The 15592-nt window shown below is 37.3% G+C and overlaps 1 protein-coding gene across 6 annotated transcripts in view; it reads right to left on the bottom strand.

Annotated features, from left to right (window-relative positions):
- Positions 1 to 1394: 1394 nt before the first annotated feature.
- Positions 1395 to 15592, bottom strand: part of HACL1 (2-hydroxyacyl-CoA lyase 1) — a 26496-nt gene continuing 12298 nt past the window's right edge. For all 6 annotated transcript variants that reach the window (XM_087772103.1, XM_087772142.1, XM_087772113.1 and 3 more), the window contains 13 exons: positions 15451 to 15523; positions 14856 to 14933; positions 13776 to 13870; positions 13179 to 13291; positions 11409 to 11544; positions 10154 to 10259; positions 8076 to 8159; positions 7677 to 7778; positions 6565 to 6719; positions 4987 to 5145; positions 4558 to 4665; positions 3761 to 3947; positions 1395 to 3328 (listed from right to left, as the gene is read on the bottom strand). In XM_087772103.1, coding sequence (XP_087628229.1) covers positions 3296 to 3328; positions 3761 to 3947; positions 4558 to 4665; positions 4987 to 5145; positions 6565 to 6719; positions 7677 to 7778; positions 8076 to 8159; positions 10154 to 10259; positions 11409 to 11544; positions 13179 to 13291; positions 13776 to 13870; positions 14856 to 14933; positions 15451 to 15523 — 1429 coding nt within the window. In that variant the 3' untranslated portion in view covers positions 1395 to 3295. The remainder of the gene's footprint in view (positions 3329 to 3760; positions 3948 to 4557; positions 4666 to 4986; positions 5146 to 6564; positions 6720 to 7676; positions 7779 to 8075; positions 8160 to 10153; positions 10260 to 11408; positions 11545 to 13178; positions 13292 to 13775; positions 13871 to 14855; positions 14934 to 15450; positions 15524 to 15592) is intronic.

Here is a 15592-nt window from a genome sequence, read left to right as displayed (position 1 = left end):
TTCCTCATCAAAATGGATATATGCTATATGGCCATAACAATTGAAGGCAAGCATACATGACATATACCCAAATGTTCACAGGGCAGAGAGTCTACAGAATTCACTGCATACTAAGGGTGAAATATAATTATTAAAAAGTTGTAATTACTGCAAACTAAACCTGTTAGCAAGCTGAGCATACCAGGAGGCTGCAGGAACACATACTCAACACCTTAAACTATCTTGTGAGGTGCTGAGAGAGTAACAAACCTTACTTCTTATTCCTTATAACAGGCCATTTTGTTGTGGCTGCTGACTGTTTCACCTGCGGTCCCATAGTTAAATTACCTGCTGGGTTTTGGACATCTCTGTAATATTTGTCCTGTACCACTTGTTGGTCCCAGGTTCCAACCCCTTTCATGCATGCCGGTGTCCTCTCCTTGAAAAGGACAAGTGCTGCTGGCCTGAACTTCTGGCTTTCCCAACCACATGAACTGAGCAGGCCCCTGTAAGAAAAGTTTTCACAGGAACTAGACTAATGATTGATGGAGGTCACCCATAACAGGTATAGCAAAATTTCAAATATTCTTTATTTACCTGAAAGCCATGATAAGAAAAAGACTCAGAACTGTGCCTTATTTAAACATTAACTTCTCCTGGTATGTCTCAGTAAATTACACTCAGTACCTCTTCCACAGCATCTTCCCTCAGTGCAGGCCCAGGCATTTCCTTCTTCCTGAGTTTGGTGTCTTGAGTCTGTTCAATACCTTTAATCCTTTAATTCCATGCTCTGGCCTTGAAGAAAAATTTCCAGTTGTCTAAAGCCACATGGGTCAGCATTCCCCAGACTTACGACATCTGTAATTTTTTTGCTCCTTTTAATAAAATTAGGACATTTCCGAGATACCTTGTTGCTGTCTTATCTGTGAAACTGTTTTCTTTCCTATGGTTTCATCTGCCTAACACTCCTCTTAGATGCAACTCCATGGTGTAAAACATGGTATCAAGCAGGTAAGCTATATAAACAAAGTAGTACAGATTTCACTCTCCTTCGTTTTGTATGGAAATTGTGCACTCTCTCGTCTCAAAAAACCTAATCATTACAACCTAAGAATTTCTATTATACCTTGGTATTAGTCTATTTTAAAGCGATAAGAAATGCAGTGTTAATTCTTTTTTGAGCTCTTTAAAAGCTCAATGAAATCCAAACTGATGTTATCAATTATGTTATTGCCTCCCCACAGTTTCAAATTCTTTGCTTTCCATTTTCCAGGCATCTTGACTTATTAAAATGAATTGTGCACGTTATTGCAGCTATTCAACAACTTTTCTAAAAAGCCAACGTAAGCTGATTTCCAACAGCTGACACAAAATGCTGACATAATTCAAATACTTTCATTAAAGGAGAAACAGTATGAAAATCACTTTTTATTAATTTTCAAATATAAACCAAGAATTTCTGCATTTGGTTATCCAATGCAAATGATCTCCCCTGTGGTCAGTCCCAGCATTAACTCTTGCAGATATTTTACATCATCATAATGGATTGTGTTTAATCACTGCAACATATTAAAATCAATTTGTGAGAGTTAAAAAGGAGAATGAAAGAAAAATCGGTGACAAGATGCAATGTTGTTCCACATTCCTTGCAGAGTACCCCAGAGAACATAGCAACGTTGCCATCTCAGCAGCCTTACGCTCGTTCATGAGTTGTACACATTCTATGGATTTTATCTTTTTGCACTTCTTAGCCCTTCTAAGGGTATTACCTTTCTTGACTCAAGCATTCGTAGCACCACGTGGCTATTCCCACACACACAACTAGTGGTACTCCATGTCAGACTGCGGTGCTCTTGCTCATGTCAGATACTATCTTTCTGCACGAGTGTGCAGAGACATTCCTCTGCCTAACGGTAACCCATGGCCTCATGCCAGGCCTGCACTGAAGTGCAAGAACTAACAAGCCAAGCTTTTTTCAAAAAGCCTAACTGTAGACCAGGATCCCCTGCCAGCCCAGTCCTCCTCTTCCTTGGCTCATCCAAGTGCCTTCCGCTAGTTAACTAACACTTAATGTCAATGGAATCACAGACAATAAAGCAATCAAAATCCAAATCAGAGCCAGAATTTTCCCTTTTACATACGTAACAACAAAGAACCTCCCAGTGCATTTAAGAACAGACATAAAGTAACCTGCTTAGTAGTATACCGAATAGTAGTTGCTGTAGGCTGTGATAGAAGCATAGAGCAAGAACTACTTCACTTTTAAGGTCCGAGCTCTAAGTCAGATTGTCAGATGCAACAACAGATGAAAACACAGTAGATAGAACCTCAGGCAGGCCAATTACCCACTTTAGATGTTAGCTCTGCATCACAGTCAGTGCAAGCTGGACACTGAGCTTCGATACAAAAGTACATTACATGAAGAACCTTTGTTGCACAATTAGCCAGCTACAGCTCGAATGCTGATAGTTGCTTTGTGACGCCAGCCAAACTGAACATTAAGCTCCAGCCTAACACTTGTTTGTTTGTTTGTTTTGTTGAGGGTTTTTTTGGTTTTGGTCTTTTTTTGTTCTTTTGGTGGTGGTGGTGGTGGGTTTTTTTTTAAATGTTTCTGATTATAAAGATTTATGATCTATTAATCCTGGAAATCTCACTAATAAATCCAGTCCTGGGATGATATTGCCTTTGCAAAGAACAAAGCTTCAAACAAAAACCTAAGATTTTTTTTTTTTTCCTGCAAGCACCATAAGTCCCAGTTAACAAAAACAAATGCAAGAGACAGAAACTCAATCCTTGAATAAGTCTGCATTTTTAATACACTACTTATACCTGCAGTAGAAGCTGAAAAAGCAACGTGTAAAATTATGAAGTGACTATCAACTCAATGAGCTTCAATGAATAATGAGGCCAATCAGCACTTTTTCACAACAAGATACTTTGCTTTGGTCCTTACAGGACAAAGTCTCTAACAAGTAGCATGCTGGTGGTTGGTTAAAAACCCTCAGCTTACTCCCTTCATCTAGGACATCCAAGATTTTAATTCACAAATCTTGATGGGTACGACTGAGAAAAAGTATGTAATTTTATCATCAGTGTTTCTGTACAATCTGCTAGAAGGCCTGGTATATATTCATATGTGTCTTTTTCATTTTACAATTACTTAGTTTCAGCATTTAAAGATTCCCGTAATAGCAGTTCTAAAATCCCACTTTGTTCCAATGCTTATGTAAAAGAGTTGTACCAGTTCCACTCCTGGAAAGCAACTTAGTTTTGCTTAATGCGCTGCCTTGCACCATATCTTTATCTTCATCTTCTACTAGAGGTTAGAACGAGTCAGCCACGGAAATTCCTGGAAGAAAAAAAAAAAAAAAGGAAAGAAAACCAGAATAAAAAAACATATCAGAATGGACAAACAGTAAAAGGAACAGGATACAGATATGTATTAACTACCAGATGGAATCCACGGGAAATAAAGACTGCTCAAAAATATTTTGTCTTATTTTGTCAGGAATGGAAAGGAACGACCATAAATTCTGGAACCAGTCATGAAAGACTATGTATTAATAATAGCCAACAGAAAAAAATAAAAACAAACCAAAAAACAAGGAAAGCAGACAGCACAGTGTAAAAGCACCCATTCTCCTATCTTGCAAATCTAAAGACAATCTTTTTGCCTTGCAACTATCCCTGCCTTCTCTGCAGTTTAAGTGATACTTCCTGGGGATTTCAGAGGCTTGGCCACATGAAGGTTGCAGAAAAAGAAAGGAAAACATATACATACCTGTTTCTTTCTCTCAGACTGTGGATCAATCATTACATTTATAAGAGAAGGTGTTTGCTTGTCAGTGACGCTTGCGTTCAGAGCATCCTGCAATTCTTCTGGCGTTTTAACAAAGTATCCTTTACCTCCAAAGGCAGACATAATTTCCTCATAGTGTGAATTTGGCAGGAGAGAAACAGGAGGTACGCTGTAACGAAAAGGAAAACCTCTGATTAATAGCAGGGAAGAATTGCCAGACTGATCAATGTAATTACTTCAGCACTGATTTAAAGTGTACGATTATTATTGTGCTGGCCCGATGAATTCTTCTGGGCTGGAAGAACTGCATTTCCTATACCACTTAAGCTATGCCTATAGGGTAGCTTACTAATTTTCATCTTCTGCAGACATTCCTGAGCAAAGATTTAGCCTAGATCTCTTGGTACAGAGATCTCGGCTCCAGAAGCAGAAGCCCAGTGTAAACTCAGAACACAAGTCTCGGGTAATGTTGGAGACTATCATGATTTTGGAGGCTAGCCCACCATATAAACTCTGTACAGCGTGGCCTGAACTGCTGCAGGAACCTGAGACAACTAACAGAGAGTCATCTCTCTGCTGCACTGCTGTGTAAACAACAGTCTGGAGTTTGGTTGCCTGCTTGCTTTTGGTAACTGGTTCTTACTTATATGAACTCAGCCTAGGACTAAGTTCACTTTATGGAAAGTTTCAATCTGGATCACAAAGCATTAAAAATGAAGAAAGTGACCATTTTGGTCACTTCTTCCTTAATTAACAGGACATACTTTGAAGATGCTCACCATGTAGCAGGATCTCCAAACTTTAACATCTCCTTCCAGGCATCTGCATCCAAACCAGTGTAAATCCCATTGTTGTTTACGATGATAATCAGGATTGGCAAGTTGTATCTACAAAAAGATGCATTTGGAAGAATTCTGGAATACTTGCACCTTTCTGTGAAGTGTTAAAAGCATTACTTTTCCTTAAAACTGAAAGGAAAATACATTCAGAAAAAAAAAAACAAAAACCAAAAAACTTCCACCTGAAACTTGATCTGCTCATCACTGGTAACACAATGTCACAACAGCATAAAAACGACCATGTATATTTGTTGGCTTGTTTTCATGTACTTTTAAGAGTACCCCATCTAATAGCAGCGTCCTTGGCCTTCTAGTGAAATTGATACTGGCAATACACGAAGAGGGTCTTCTTGAGCAAAAACCAGTTACCTGCAAATAGTCTCCACCTCCATCCCAGAAAATCCAAAAGCACTATCTCCCTCTATGCAGATGACTTGCTTTTCAGGTGTTTGGTCTTTAGCTACCATTGCAGCTGCTATAGCAAAAGCCAGTCCGACTCCCATCGTTCCAAAAGTACCTGCATCAAGCCTAAAGGGGAGAATACAGAATTACTACCCCTTTATTTCTACTTAAAAGTTTAAGTTAATCCATGGTGACTTATCTTTACTTTTAATAATTTGCCATATACTATTCGAATACTGTTTCATAAACAATTGGTATAAAGAGATACCAGATGTATAGATTATTATATTCAGTCAAACATTTGATAAGACTGCAAATATTTTAAGTGATATAAACATACTGGAACTCTAATTAAAATTAAGAGCTCATATATATATATAGTTGTACTACAATGAAGAACTATTCTTGTATGCTTTTAGCTTGCATAGTAACAATATTTCAAAAACATTCAATTACTGTAGAGATAGGCAGACTACATGAAATCTTTCTATATTTAATTCCTTGAAAATATAACTAGAAGTCTGAAAGCCATTGGGTAAATACTGCTGTTCAAATTTTAGTCTTCTGTTCAACTTTTGAAATCAAATTGAAAGCTGTAATTAAGTTAGATCATTTCGGTCAGAAGCACATAATGGATACAAAAGTACATAAAGAACTAGATTATTCTAGGGTTAACTTTCCAAATTTGTTTTCAGATATGCACAATGCAATCTGAAAAGACAACCACTAACATTACTGTGCCCTTATTTTAAATAGGGGGGGAAAAATGCAAACTCTTCCCCCAGCTTTACTGGAAGTAGGGTTTTTTTGTTTGCTTGGTTGTGTTTTGTTTACAAAGAAGTATTTAGGTTCATTTAGGGCTTCAGCGCTACTTTCACAAGAAGGCACAAGCTTCACAGTCAGATCAGAAGTTTCACCTCACCAGACAGAATTAACTTTTTCCCCCCTTTCAAGAAACAGCACTTAATTCCTACTTACATTAAAACTAGAATACACATTTAAAGTGACATCCCAACACTTACCCATTTGAGTGCCTACATTTTAGGCAGGTTTACATGAAAGCGTGCCCAATATATAATCCAATTTTCAAATTGAGTTCATTCTTCTTAAGTTTTCCCTGTTTTTAAGTGTGTTTCAAAGAAAAACTGCTCGCATGAATTCTTTTCAACATGAGAATCCCAACGATTGTTTTTATTTTAAATCAACATTTACCACAGGCTCTGAGCACAGAGATAAACATCTAGATCAGGGAATTCAGCATGATGCTCCTCACTCACTTTCCACAAAACAGTGAGAAACTATCACCATTCTGTTGCAGAGCACACACACAAGTCCCAGAGAATTGTTAAAATCTACAACAGGTCATCAGTATATGAGTGGAAAACTTCCCTTAATCCCTCTCTCAACTTACTAAACTTTTACTTTTTATTTAGAACCTTTAAAAAGGATTACAAAAATTCTGGACCATCATACTTCTCAGCTAAATGAAAACATTTATACATAGATCTAACTTGTTGAGTCAGCACAACAAAGAAAATATCACACCTTTGACGGGGATAGTAATTTGGAAGCATTGTTCGTCCAATGTCCATGGTGTTTGCTCCCTCACTTACTAAGATGCAGTCCTTGGGTATCAGCTCTCTGATGTGATGAAAGACTGTGTAATAATTCATAGGCAGGGATTTCTGTAATGCTAATCCCTTAAAAATAAAGAGACATTAGTAACTCCTATGCATAGAATTTATAATATGGTGCAGAACTGAGTCAGGTAAATAATAACAACGGAAATAAAAATGCACTCCGCCAAGTAAGGCTGAAGTATTTGGTCTTCCATGCACTACTTCAAGGTCACTCCTCCTGTATCTGTCCTGGTCATACAACGTATTTACCAGAGGCTCACTCAGCTCAGCAACCCTTGGATGGCCTATCATTAACAGGAAGCTATTAAAACTCAGTTTAACCTGAGAGGCACTTGAAATTTTTCTGCACATAGGTTTGACTATTGATAACCCTAAGTGAGCTGTCATCTGTGTGCTGGGAGGTAGTTCAAAAGAGTGATTTGCTAGAAGGAATTTATTTTAGATCCTCACCTTGGAAACATGCATCTGAACTTGCAGAATATGAGGTGCATAAGTGTAGGCATATGCCAAGCATCTGTGGTCTTTTGGCCTGAATAGCTACTTGCTTTTAACATAGATTATACTTCCACCAGCATTGCTAAACAGATAAAACAGCACAATTACAGAAGAAAACTAAGAATTCATCTTCACGTAAGCTAGTTTCCACTTGGGAGTACTTAGAGGTAGCTGGAGTACCTGTCCATTAGAAGTCACTGCTCTGTGGCTGTGACAGCAGCTCTGGCTGTGGTCTTCTACTACTGGCTTTAAGAACCCAATCCCAAAGTTCAATGACTTCCACACAGTTTGAATTTATACAAAACCTAGAATGCTTAACTCATAGTTAAGTATTAAGACTTAACTTACAGTTCATAAGCCTGACAAGAGCAAGCCAGGTATAATGGTATAAATTTTCCAAGTCTGGTGACATGACTATCAGAAGTAATTGAGGAGCTTGGATATAGACCAGTGACAAAACTGACTAACGCATCGGTACCTGTTAAGGTGAGAAACCTCCTCTTTTCTTTAATATAACACTACCTTTGATCTTTCCTCGTTGTTCGTTATTTTCTCTCTTAGCCTCTTCCACCACTCCGAATTAGAAGGATATTTCAATGGTCTTTTGCTGAATTCTTCTAAGAGCTGGAACAACATTGAAATGTTACAGAGATTTCTTTCAACATACTTAAAAAAACCATCACGAGCATCAAGAATAATGTTATCAAGAAAGATCCCAGCACAATCACAGTAACACTAATCAGAATCTTTAACATTTAATTTGGGAATAGACTGGATGCACAGCATGAGTATGTTGCCTGAAAAATGGTTTTCCTTGAACAGTTGTGTTTTTTTTTTTTTCTTTTTTCTTTTTTTTAACTGGTAACTTACTTTATATAGGTCAGAGGAAATTAAGGTCAAAATAGGAGGACATTACATTACCTGCTTAGTCACGGCGTTTATGTCACCTAATAAAATTGCAGCTGGCCTCACATTATTCCCCAGCTCTTCTGCACAAATATCAATCTATATTTCAAAAAGAAAGACCACCATCAACTCAAGGATTATTAAAGAGAATTTTTTTTCAGTTCAAGTGAGGAACATTGTCTAACAATGTCTTCATACCTTGTTTTGGCTGAACAGATAACTTCCCCTGCCTTTCATTGAAATGGCATCAGCAAATCATCTATTCAAAGTACAATTCTATGCTACACACCCATTTTAATAAAAGTTCATATACATCCTTAGAATTGACTGCTTGCTTCTTTCAAGCTCTTAAGTATAGACAGTTTAGAACTTTATTAGAACATTAAGGAGAAGAAGGTGGTGATTTTACTGATAATTATATGAGAACTAAAAATCTAGGCTTAGGTATACCCTTAAAGTCTATACAAAGCAGTCATTTTCTTACTGAGAAAAGTTTGTGTATGCTACTTGGCAGTAAGAATTTGGCTAATATGAAGAAACTGAAAAGTAAATTGCAACCACTGAAGAAACTTCCCCACTTTCTTTATCAGTGATGTACGAGACCTCTAAGGTTACCTGGAATACTAACTTATGACCAGGTCACACAGACTATGAACTGAATTAGTATTTTAATACTAACCCTTGACATTGAAAAAAATTACTTTAAGTGAGATGAAAAAAAAATTTTTCTTTACATTCTTTAGAAAAAGGAAACATAAAAGATGTATTATTTCACAAGTCAAAAGGAATTCTAGCTTAAAAATCTACGTTATTGCTCTGGAAAAGATGCAAAGTTTGGAAGCTGAGATTATGTTCCAGAACACTGAAGGCAGGCCAGTCAGCACACCGAATCAACTACTACTCTTCTATCATAGACTCTAAGGGAGGAGATTTTAAGTACATAAACAATTTAATGACTTGTCTTTCTAAGAGCTGCCAGATTGCCAAATACATTAATTAGTTAAATAGCCTTTCTTCCTTTTTTCTTATTAACATTTCTGAGCAACTGAGCTCTTATAATGACTGACTCTGGATCTGAAAGTAATTCTATTTCAAAAGAAATCCAGCTCAGAGCAGCCAAACAGTATGAAGGGTTTCACAATTTCAAGACAATTTGCTTTCAATCATGGAAATTCCAGTGCTCCAAAGATCACACAAGTATCATGAGTCTAATCCTGTACTGGTCAACTACATTGAAGTGTCTGCCCTCCTCATTACAGCAGCACCAAGTCCTTGATAGCTGGAACAATGCTGTAACCATTTTTAGAAAAAATAAGTGTCCTGGTTTCAGCTGGGATAGAGTTAATTTTCTTCTTAGTAGCTGGTAGAGTGCTGTGTTTTGGATTTAGGATGAGAATAATGTTGGTAACACACTGATGTTTTTGTTCTTGCTGAGCAGAGCTTACACTAGTCAAGGACTTTTCAGCTTCTCCTGCTCTGCCAGTTGCACAAGAAGCTGGGAGGGGGCACAGCCAGGACAGCTGACCCTGACTGGCCAAAGGGCTATTCCATACCATATGACATCATGCTCAGTATATAAGCTGGGGGAAGAAGAAGGAAGGGGGGGGACATTGGGCGTGATGGCGTTTGTCTTCCCAAGTAACCATTACATGTGACGAAGCCCTGCTTTCCTGGGGATGGCTGCACACCTGCCTGCCGATGGGAAGTAGTGAAGGAATTCCTTGCTTTGCTTTGCTTTTGTGCGCGGCTTTTGCTTTACCTATTAAACTGTCTTTATCTCAACCCATGAGTTTTCTCACTTTTACTCTTCTGATTCTCTCCCCCATCCCACCAGGGGGGAGTCAGCGAGCGGCTGCGTGGTGCTTAGTTGCTGGCTGGGGTTAAACCACGACAATAATGAAGTAAAAAAAAAATAATTAAAGCAATCAGAACTATTTCTGGAGAACTACAATAACTATACACACTGTACTGCACTGTCCATAGGGCAGTATTTGCCACATGAAGTACGCTACCAAAACAGTTTACAATAATTGCTCTAAGCAATGCTAGAATACAGAGGACTTCCTTCAAGTGACAATAATTTTCCTGCTTACCTGAATAACCTCTACATCTTGTCGAAACCTTGGTGGAAGACCAAAATGCAAAATCCAATTCAACCTTGCACCAAGCAAGATGATTACATCAGCATGCTGTAATGCCCTAATAAAGGGAAATAAAAGAATCAGACAAAGAGGAATTATTATTAAGTTTAATAGTGTTTTCAAAATTAGAAGTAATCCTAACCATCACAGCAAACCCCAGAACATAATCCTTCCTTTCTCTAAGATGCTTGCTTAGCCCCAAAACCATGTAACCTTTTACATAGCCAATCATCAAGCCATTCTTGAGTTCAGGAAGTCAAGAAGAAAATTAATCACCATTTTCCTAATACACTGTGTTTGGGATAGGAATCATTACACTAGGAGACTAACAAGATGCTATAATGACGCTGAGGTTAAAGCAAAAGACTCGCTACTGTGATACTGGCGACAGTGGGTTCCAAAATTAGGATTGTTGTGGACCTCTCAGTTTAGACTCCTGTTAATTTACCTTTCAGCTGGGTAGACAGTATTTGGTATATTCTTTTATTCTCCATTTTTCTTAACAGCATGCTTAACAGTGATAAAGCTAAGATGCTCAACAACAGACAGTATTTTAATCTCAAAGTATATAAATGCTCCATCTGCAAGCTGACTCTGTGCATATTCATACTTAGTAGGGCTCTTATGGTTCATTCGCATTAATTTTGCCAAAAGCCAGAAAGAGCTCTTATAAGTTACTTTAAACATAGTCCTTCAGTGTAGTCTGAAATACCTTCATTTTCTTTTTAAATAAACTGCAATTTAATGACGGTGTATTGCAAACACCATGCAGAGACAGCAAATACCAAAACTTCAACTGCAACGTGTGCATCTTAAGCTTCTGTTTATATAGTGTTAAACCAAAAACTAGTAGTTTATCTAGTGCACTACGTTAAATGCTTAACATAAACTGTTTACCAGTTTCATTTTATGTTATGAAATACCTACTAACAACATTGATACATCTACTTGCCATAGGTTTCATAGTTACAGAACATTAGCTCTCAGATAGAAGTGTCTTCCTGGCCAGCACACTAAGCATTGTCAAAAGTGATCCACCTAAATCTGTTCTCTTTCCAAGCAAGATCTTCAGTGGTCTAAAATAAGGTGCAAAATGTGGTTGAAAAATTTTTGCTGTATGCATTTTTTCTTCCCTTGCATCTGTAGACCACCACAATTCCTAGTTGTTTCTCAGATGTTAGGATTAGAAGCCTTGCTTTATATTTACGTTGATCTTGCTGCAGCTACACAATTTGGATGGTTATCAGGAACTACTCCTTTTGCCATTGGTGTAGGCAAAAAAGGCAGTCCACAAAGGTCCACCAACTTTCTGATGTTGTTTTCAGCATGTGAATAAGCAGCACCTGAATGAAATGAAAGAGACTGCTTAATACTACAGAAACCTACTGTATTTGCTTGAATTTCAATTAACCTGACTACATTAGTGGCAGAAAGAATACTATTTCCCATTATGAAAGCTGCTTATTATTTTTCATCCTGGAGAACTCAAAACATCACAGGCCAACCTACAGGTATTTGGGTTCAAATTTCCCATCTTTTTGTCAAAAGCTTTTTTTTTTTTTTTTTTTAAAAAGATTTCAGCTGAACTATTTAGCTATTTCTGTAAAGCAGGGCAGGGAAAAATAGGAGATTTTGTTTATCTGAAATGACAATTTTGAGTGGCTGAAGTTCGGTATTATGGGGCAGAGACTTCCACAGCAACAACAGGAGATGACCTTTGTGTTGTGTCATGTCATTTTTTGCTTGCCCCCTGCATGTTGTTGTATCACATCCTCCATAACAATCTGCCCAAACAGGTCTACTATAAGCCTTTAATGAAAAAAGAGAAGCTCAAAAAGACCTTGTAAAGATATGTGTTTGTGGATACATTTACTGTGATGCTACTTTCAGTACAAGGCTGCTGAATTAAGGTTGCCCAGGCAATCTAGAATAACTGACTGGTCCTTGTGCAATGACTTAAGTCCATGACTCTTAAATCCTGAAGAATAAACTTCTGTATTTCTTCCAAAAATTCTGCTAACAATATAGAGCAGAAAGTCCAGACACATTTGTTCAGTAGATTCTCAATTGTTGACATCAACAAAACACGTATCTATGTATTTTTGAGTTTTCTACCTTCACTTTCAAAGAACACCCTGTTGTTCATGTGTATCAAGCCAGATAGAGGAAAAAAAAAGAAAACCTCTCCTGATCTACCTTCTGTCTACTATTTCATTACCTAATCAATGATAAGATCCATCTTATCTCAATCATTTCACTCCCTGATTAAACATAGAACCCATGTCTGCAGGAAAACAACCTGGGTGAAACAAGGTGGTTATTTCAATTCTGTTCCTAGCAGACCTGTATCTTCAACCGAAACGCCACTGTAGTGACTAACATTCCACAAAAAGGGACAAAATAAGCAGACCAGCACAGAGAGTAATTGTTCTCTATCTTTAGGGACACCTCTGTTTCAGGAATGAAATACACTGGAAGAGTACAATGGAAAGTCTATAAAACAGCAATAACAGCAACACCTGCTGCATTGCTTCACATCTCCACAAAGTAGGCTGGCACTTTCAGTTAGTCCAAATGGAAAAATGATCTTTGGTTAATCCGATTCTTGCTATATATGCCAGAGCATCAGACAAAGAATACCACTTCTGTATTCTAACAGAATTTGTTTGGAATTTTGGAAGTGATCCCCTGGTATTGGCTCTAGGCTTAAGCCAATGGTTATCTGATTTTTTCCTACTTAAAGTTGTATTTTATCAATTGATTTTCCCTTAAACTAGATGAAAAGCACAACAGTTACACAACAGAATAAAAATATTCTAAAAACAGAGCAGATTTTAACATCAAATTTCAAAGAAGTTTGTTTGTTTTAACAGAGAGTGAAAAGGAAATGGCTAACATTTATGGGGAAAAGAAATCACTTGGGTCATTGTTCTCGTCCAGAACTCATACAGTTCAAAGCTACATCAAAGCATGCTACCTTTGCCAATGATTAGCAGCGGCTGCTTGGAATGAGCAATGATAGATGCTGCTTTGGATACAGCAGAGCATTCAGCTGTGCTGATGGGAGGTGGCAGGCAGCATTCCACATACCTGGAAGTCAAGCAAAACAAAAGAGGCTCTTTAAAAAAAAAAAAAACAAAACAAGAAATGTTGAAAGACAAAACCTATTGTTTAGCATAAAACCGCAGTTGTTACACACCATGTTACTCACAGCATTTATCAGAACAGGATATATTTTTTAAAGACAGGCTTTGAACTTCTTCTTGCATGTTTCTTTAATTTTAAAGGTAGTGTTGTTCCAGAGATTTACAAAGTGACATCACTGTATTACCATCATAATAATTCATTCTTTTCTGCTCATTTCGTTACAAACTATAATCTATACTACATGTTATGATGGAACGTTACATTTAGAGGTTGGATTTTTAGTATCACTTCAACCTTGTGGCAAATTATTTAATCTCTTGCTCGTTTATCTTTTTCTTGTTTTAAGGAAAAAAATACAAAAGTAACTTAAAACTAAAACTTCTTTTATTCAGTGACTTGAAAAATAATGAATATAATCCTTACGCACTTGACAGAGCTCTTATTCACCTGAAGATTCACATAATCCCCAGGTATGTCAATATAGCAGGAACCTGGACGACCATATATGCTGGTTCTTACAGCCTAGAAAACAGATAATGACGGTTTTAACCACTGTTTGAAAGGATTTTAAAAATCTATGTGTAAAAAACAAGCAAACCCTTCTGCAGGCAGAGAAGGAACATGCTGTTTCATATTGCTGAACCACCACAGGGAAAGCTCCCATGGATTGATTTATACCAATGAATTAAAGTTTTGATAGCTATTTACATTTTCCCCTATAAGCCAGCTGAAGCCTTTCAGTAGATGCACTGTATTAAGACTGTAAATTATTTGTTTAATTTACAATGAGACAACTGCATTATCAACTGTTGTGTTTGGGAAATACTAAATTAAACCTCATGCTGAATGCTATTTAAAGTGGCACAGAGAAAAACCAATGACTCCATTTTCTATTACTTTTGATTCCAATTCTTCTATTACAGGTAGATGCTCTGCTGAATTTGCACTTCTGCAAACACTTTGTATGCAGGATTTAGGCTGACGTGGCTGAAGTGTTGCTACAGCAGTAGCAAGAGACTTTTGTAACCCTTTCTGAGACATTGAGATAAGGATGTGTTTGCTTTCCCTCTCTCAAAAACCCCCACCAAACCAACAACCAAACCCCAAACCCAAACACAACCAGCTCCACCGCCCCCTCTCCGAATCTCCTTGACATAATGACAGTGGTAAAAGAGCTGAAGTTTGTAGTACTACATTTCTAGCTATTGTGCCTCTCCCTAAAAGCATTTCTTTCCTAAAAATTTTCCAGCTCTATCTGAAGCTAACAAAAAAACACTGCAGGGATCAGTAAGCATCAGATTGGACTAGAATCTATTTCAAACCTGTTCCATAGCACAGTTCATAGGAAAAACCTCCCCGGTTGTTAATTTACTCAATCAAACATCACCTGACATCTGCAGGATCAAACTATTTACAGTAACAGCTATACAAAAAATAAACCCTCAAAGCTTATACAGTAGGAGACAGTTACTCGATGTTCTGTTGCTAATTTAGTATTTTTTCATACCTTTTCAATAACAGCAGGAATAACTTCTAGGCTGCTTGGGCGGACAGACAGTTTGTTGTACAGCCTACTAGCTTCAACCTGAAAAAATGCATAAAACCATTATATTGATTTATCAAAGTGATTCGCTCATTTCCATCTCATTTCAACATGAATAAAATGGAAAAAATGCCAAATGGAAAGCAACAAGTTGAAAACTCCCACATGAAAAAAATGCAGCTCCTCAGCTGGTGGAAACTGTCAAAGCCATACTCATTCCACTGAATGCTTAGGTATTTTTTTTCAGAAAGTGGTGCTTCTTTTCTTGGAAAGTTTATTTTGCTTTCTTTCATCTCAAAACAGACAAACAACAGCAGTTTATACCGGCTGAGAACCTAAAACAGAGCATGAATTCTAACATGACTGTGGACAAAGACATTCAAATCATCTGCTGTATTTATGCAGTGTCAATTGTAAACCAGTAGATGGAGCAAATCAACAGCATTATAAGATCTGTTAGGAAATGTTAGCGTTTGGGATTGTTATTCTTACACTAATGAAGAAACAACACCAATTATTTAACTGAAACCCTTTTGTACAAAGTGGTATGTCTGTGTACCTGTGGAAATTCTTGGAAAGCTCCCATGGTTTCCTGATTTCTGTCAGAAGAGCCTCCAATAACAATCAAAGGCCTAGAAAAGTAAATAAAAAATAATAAAAAAGATAAAAAAATGTATGTATGATTAAGGTTATAACTGCAA

This window comes from Nipponia nippon, unplaced genomic scaffold (assembly GCF_047370975.1).
Source record: "Nipponia nippon isolate SJK-2023a ecotype South Korea unplaced genomic scaffold, ASM4737097v1 scaffold_1, whole genome shotgun sequence".
Classification (NCBI taxonomy): domain Eukaryota; kingdom Metazoa; phylum Chordata; class Aves; order Pelecaniformes; family Threskiornithidae; genus Nipponia; species Nipponia nippon.
This window is presented reverse-complemented; position numbering and strand designations above follow the sequence as displayed.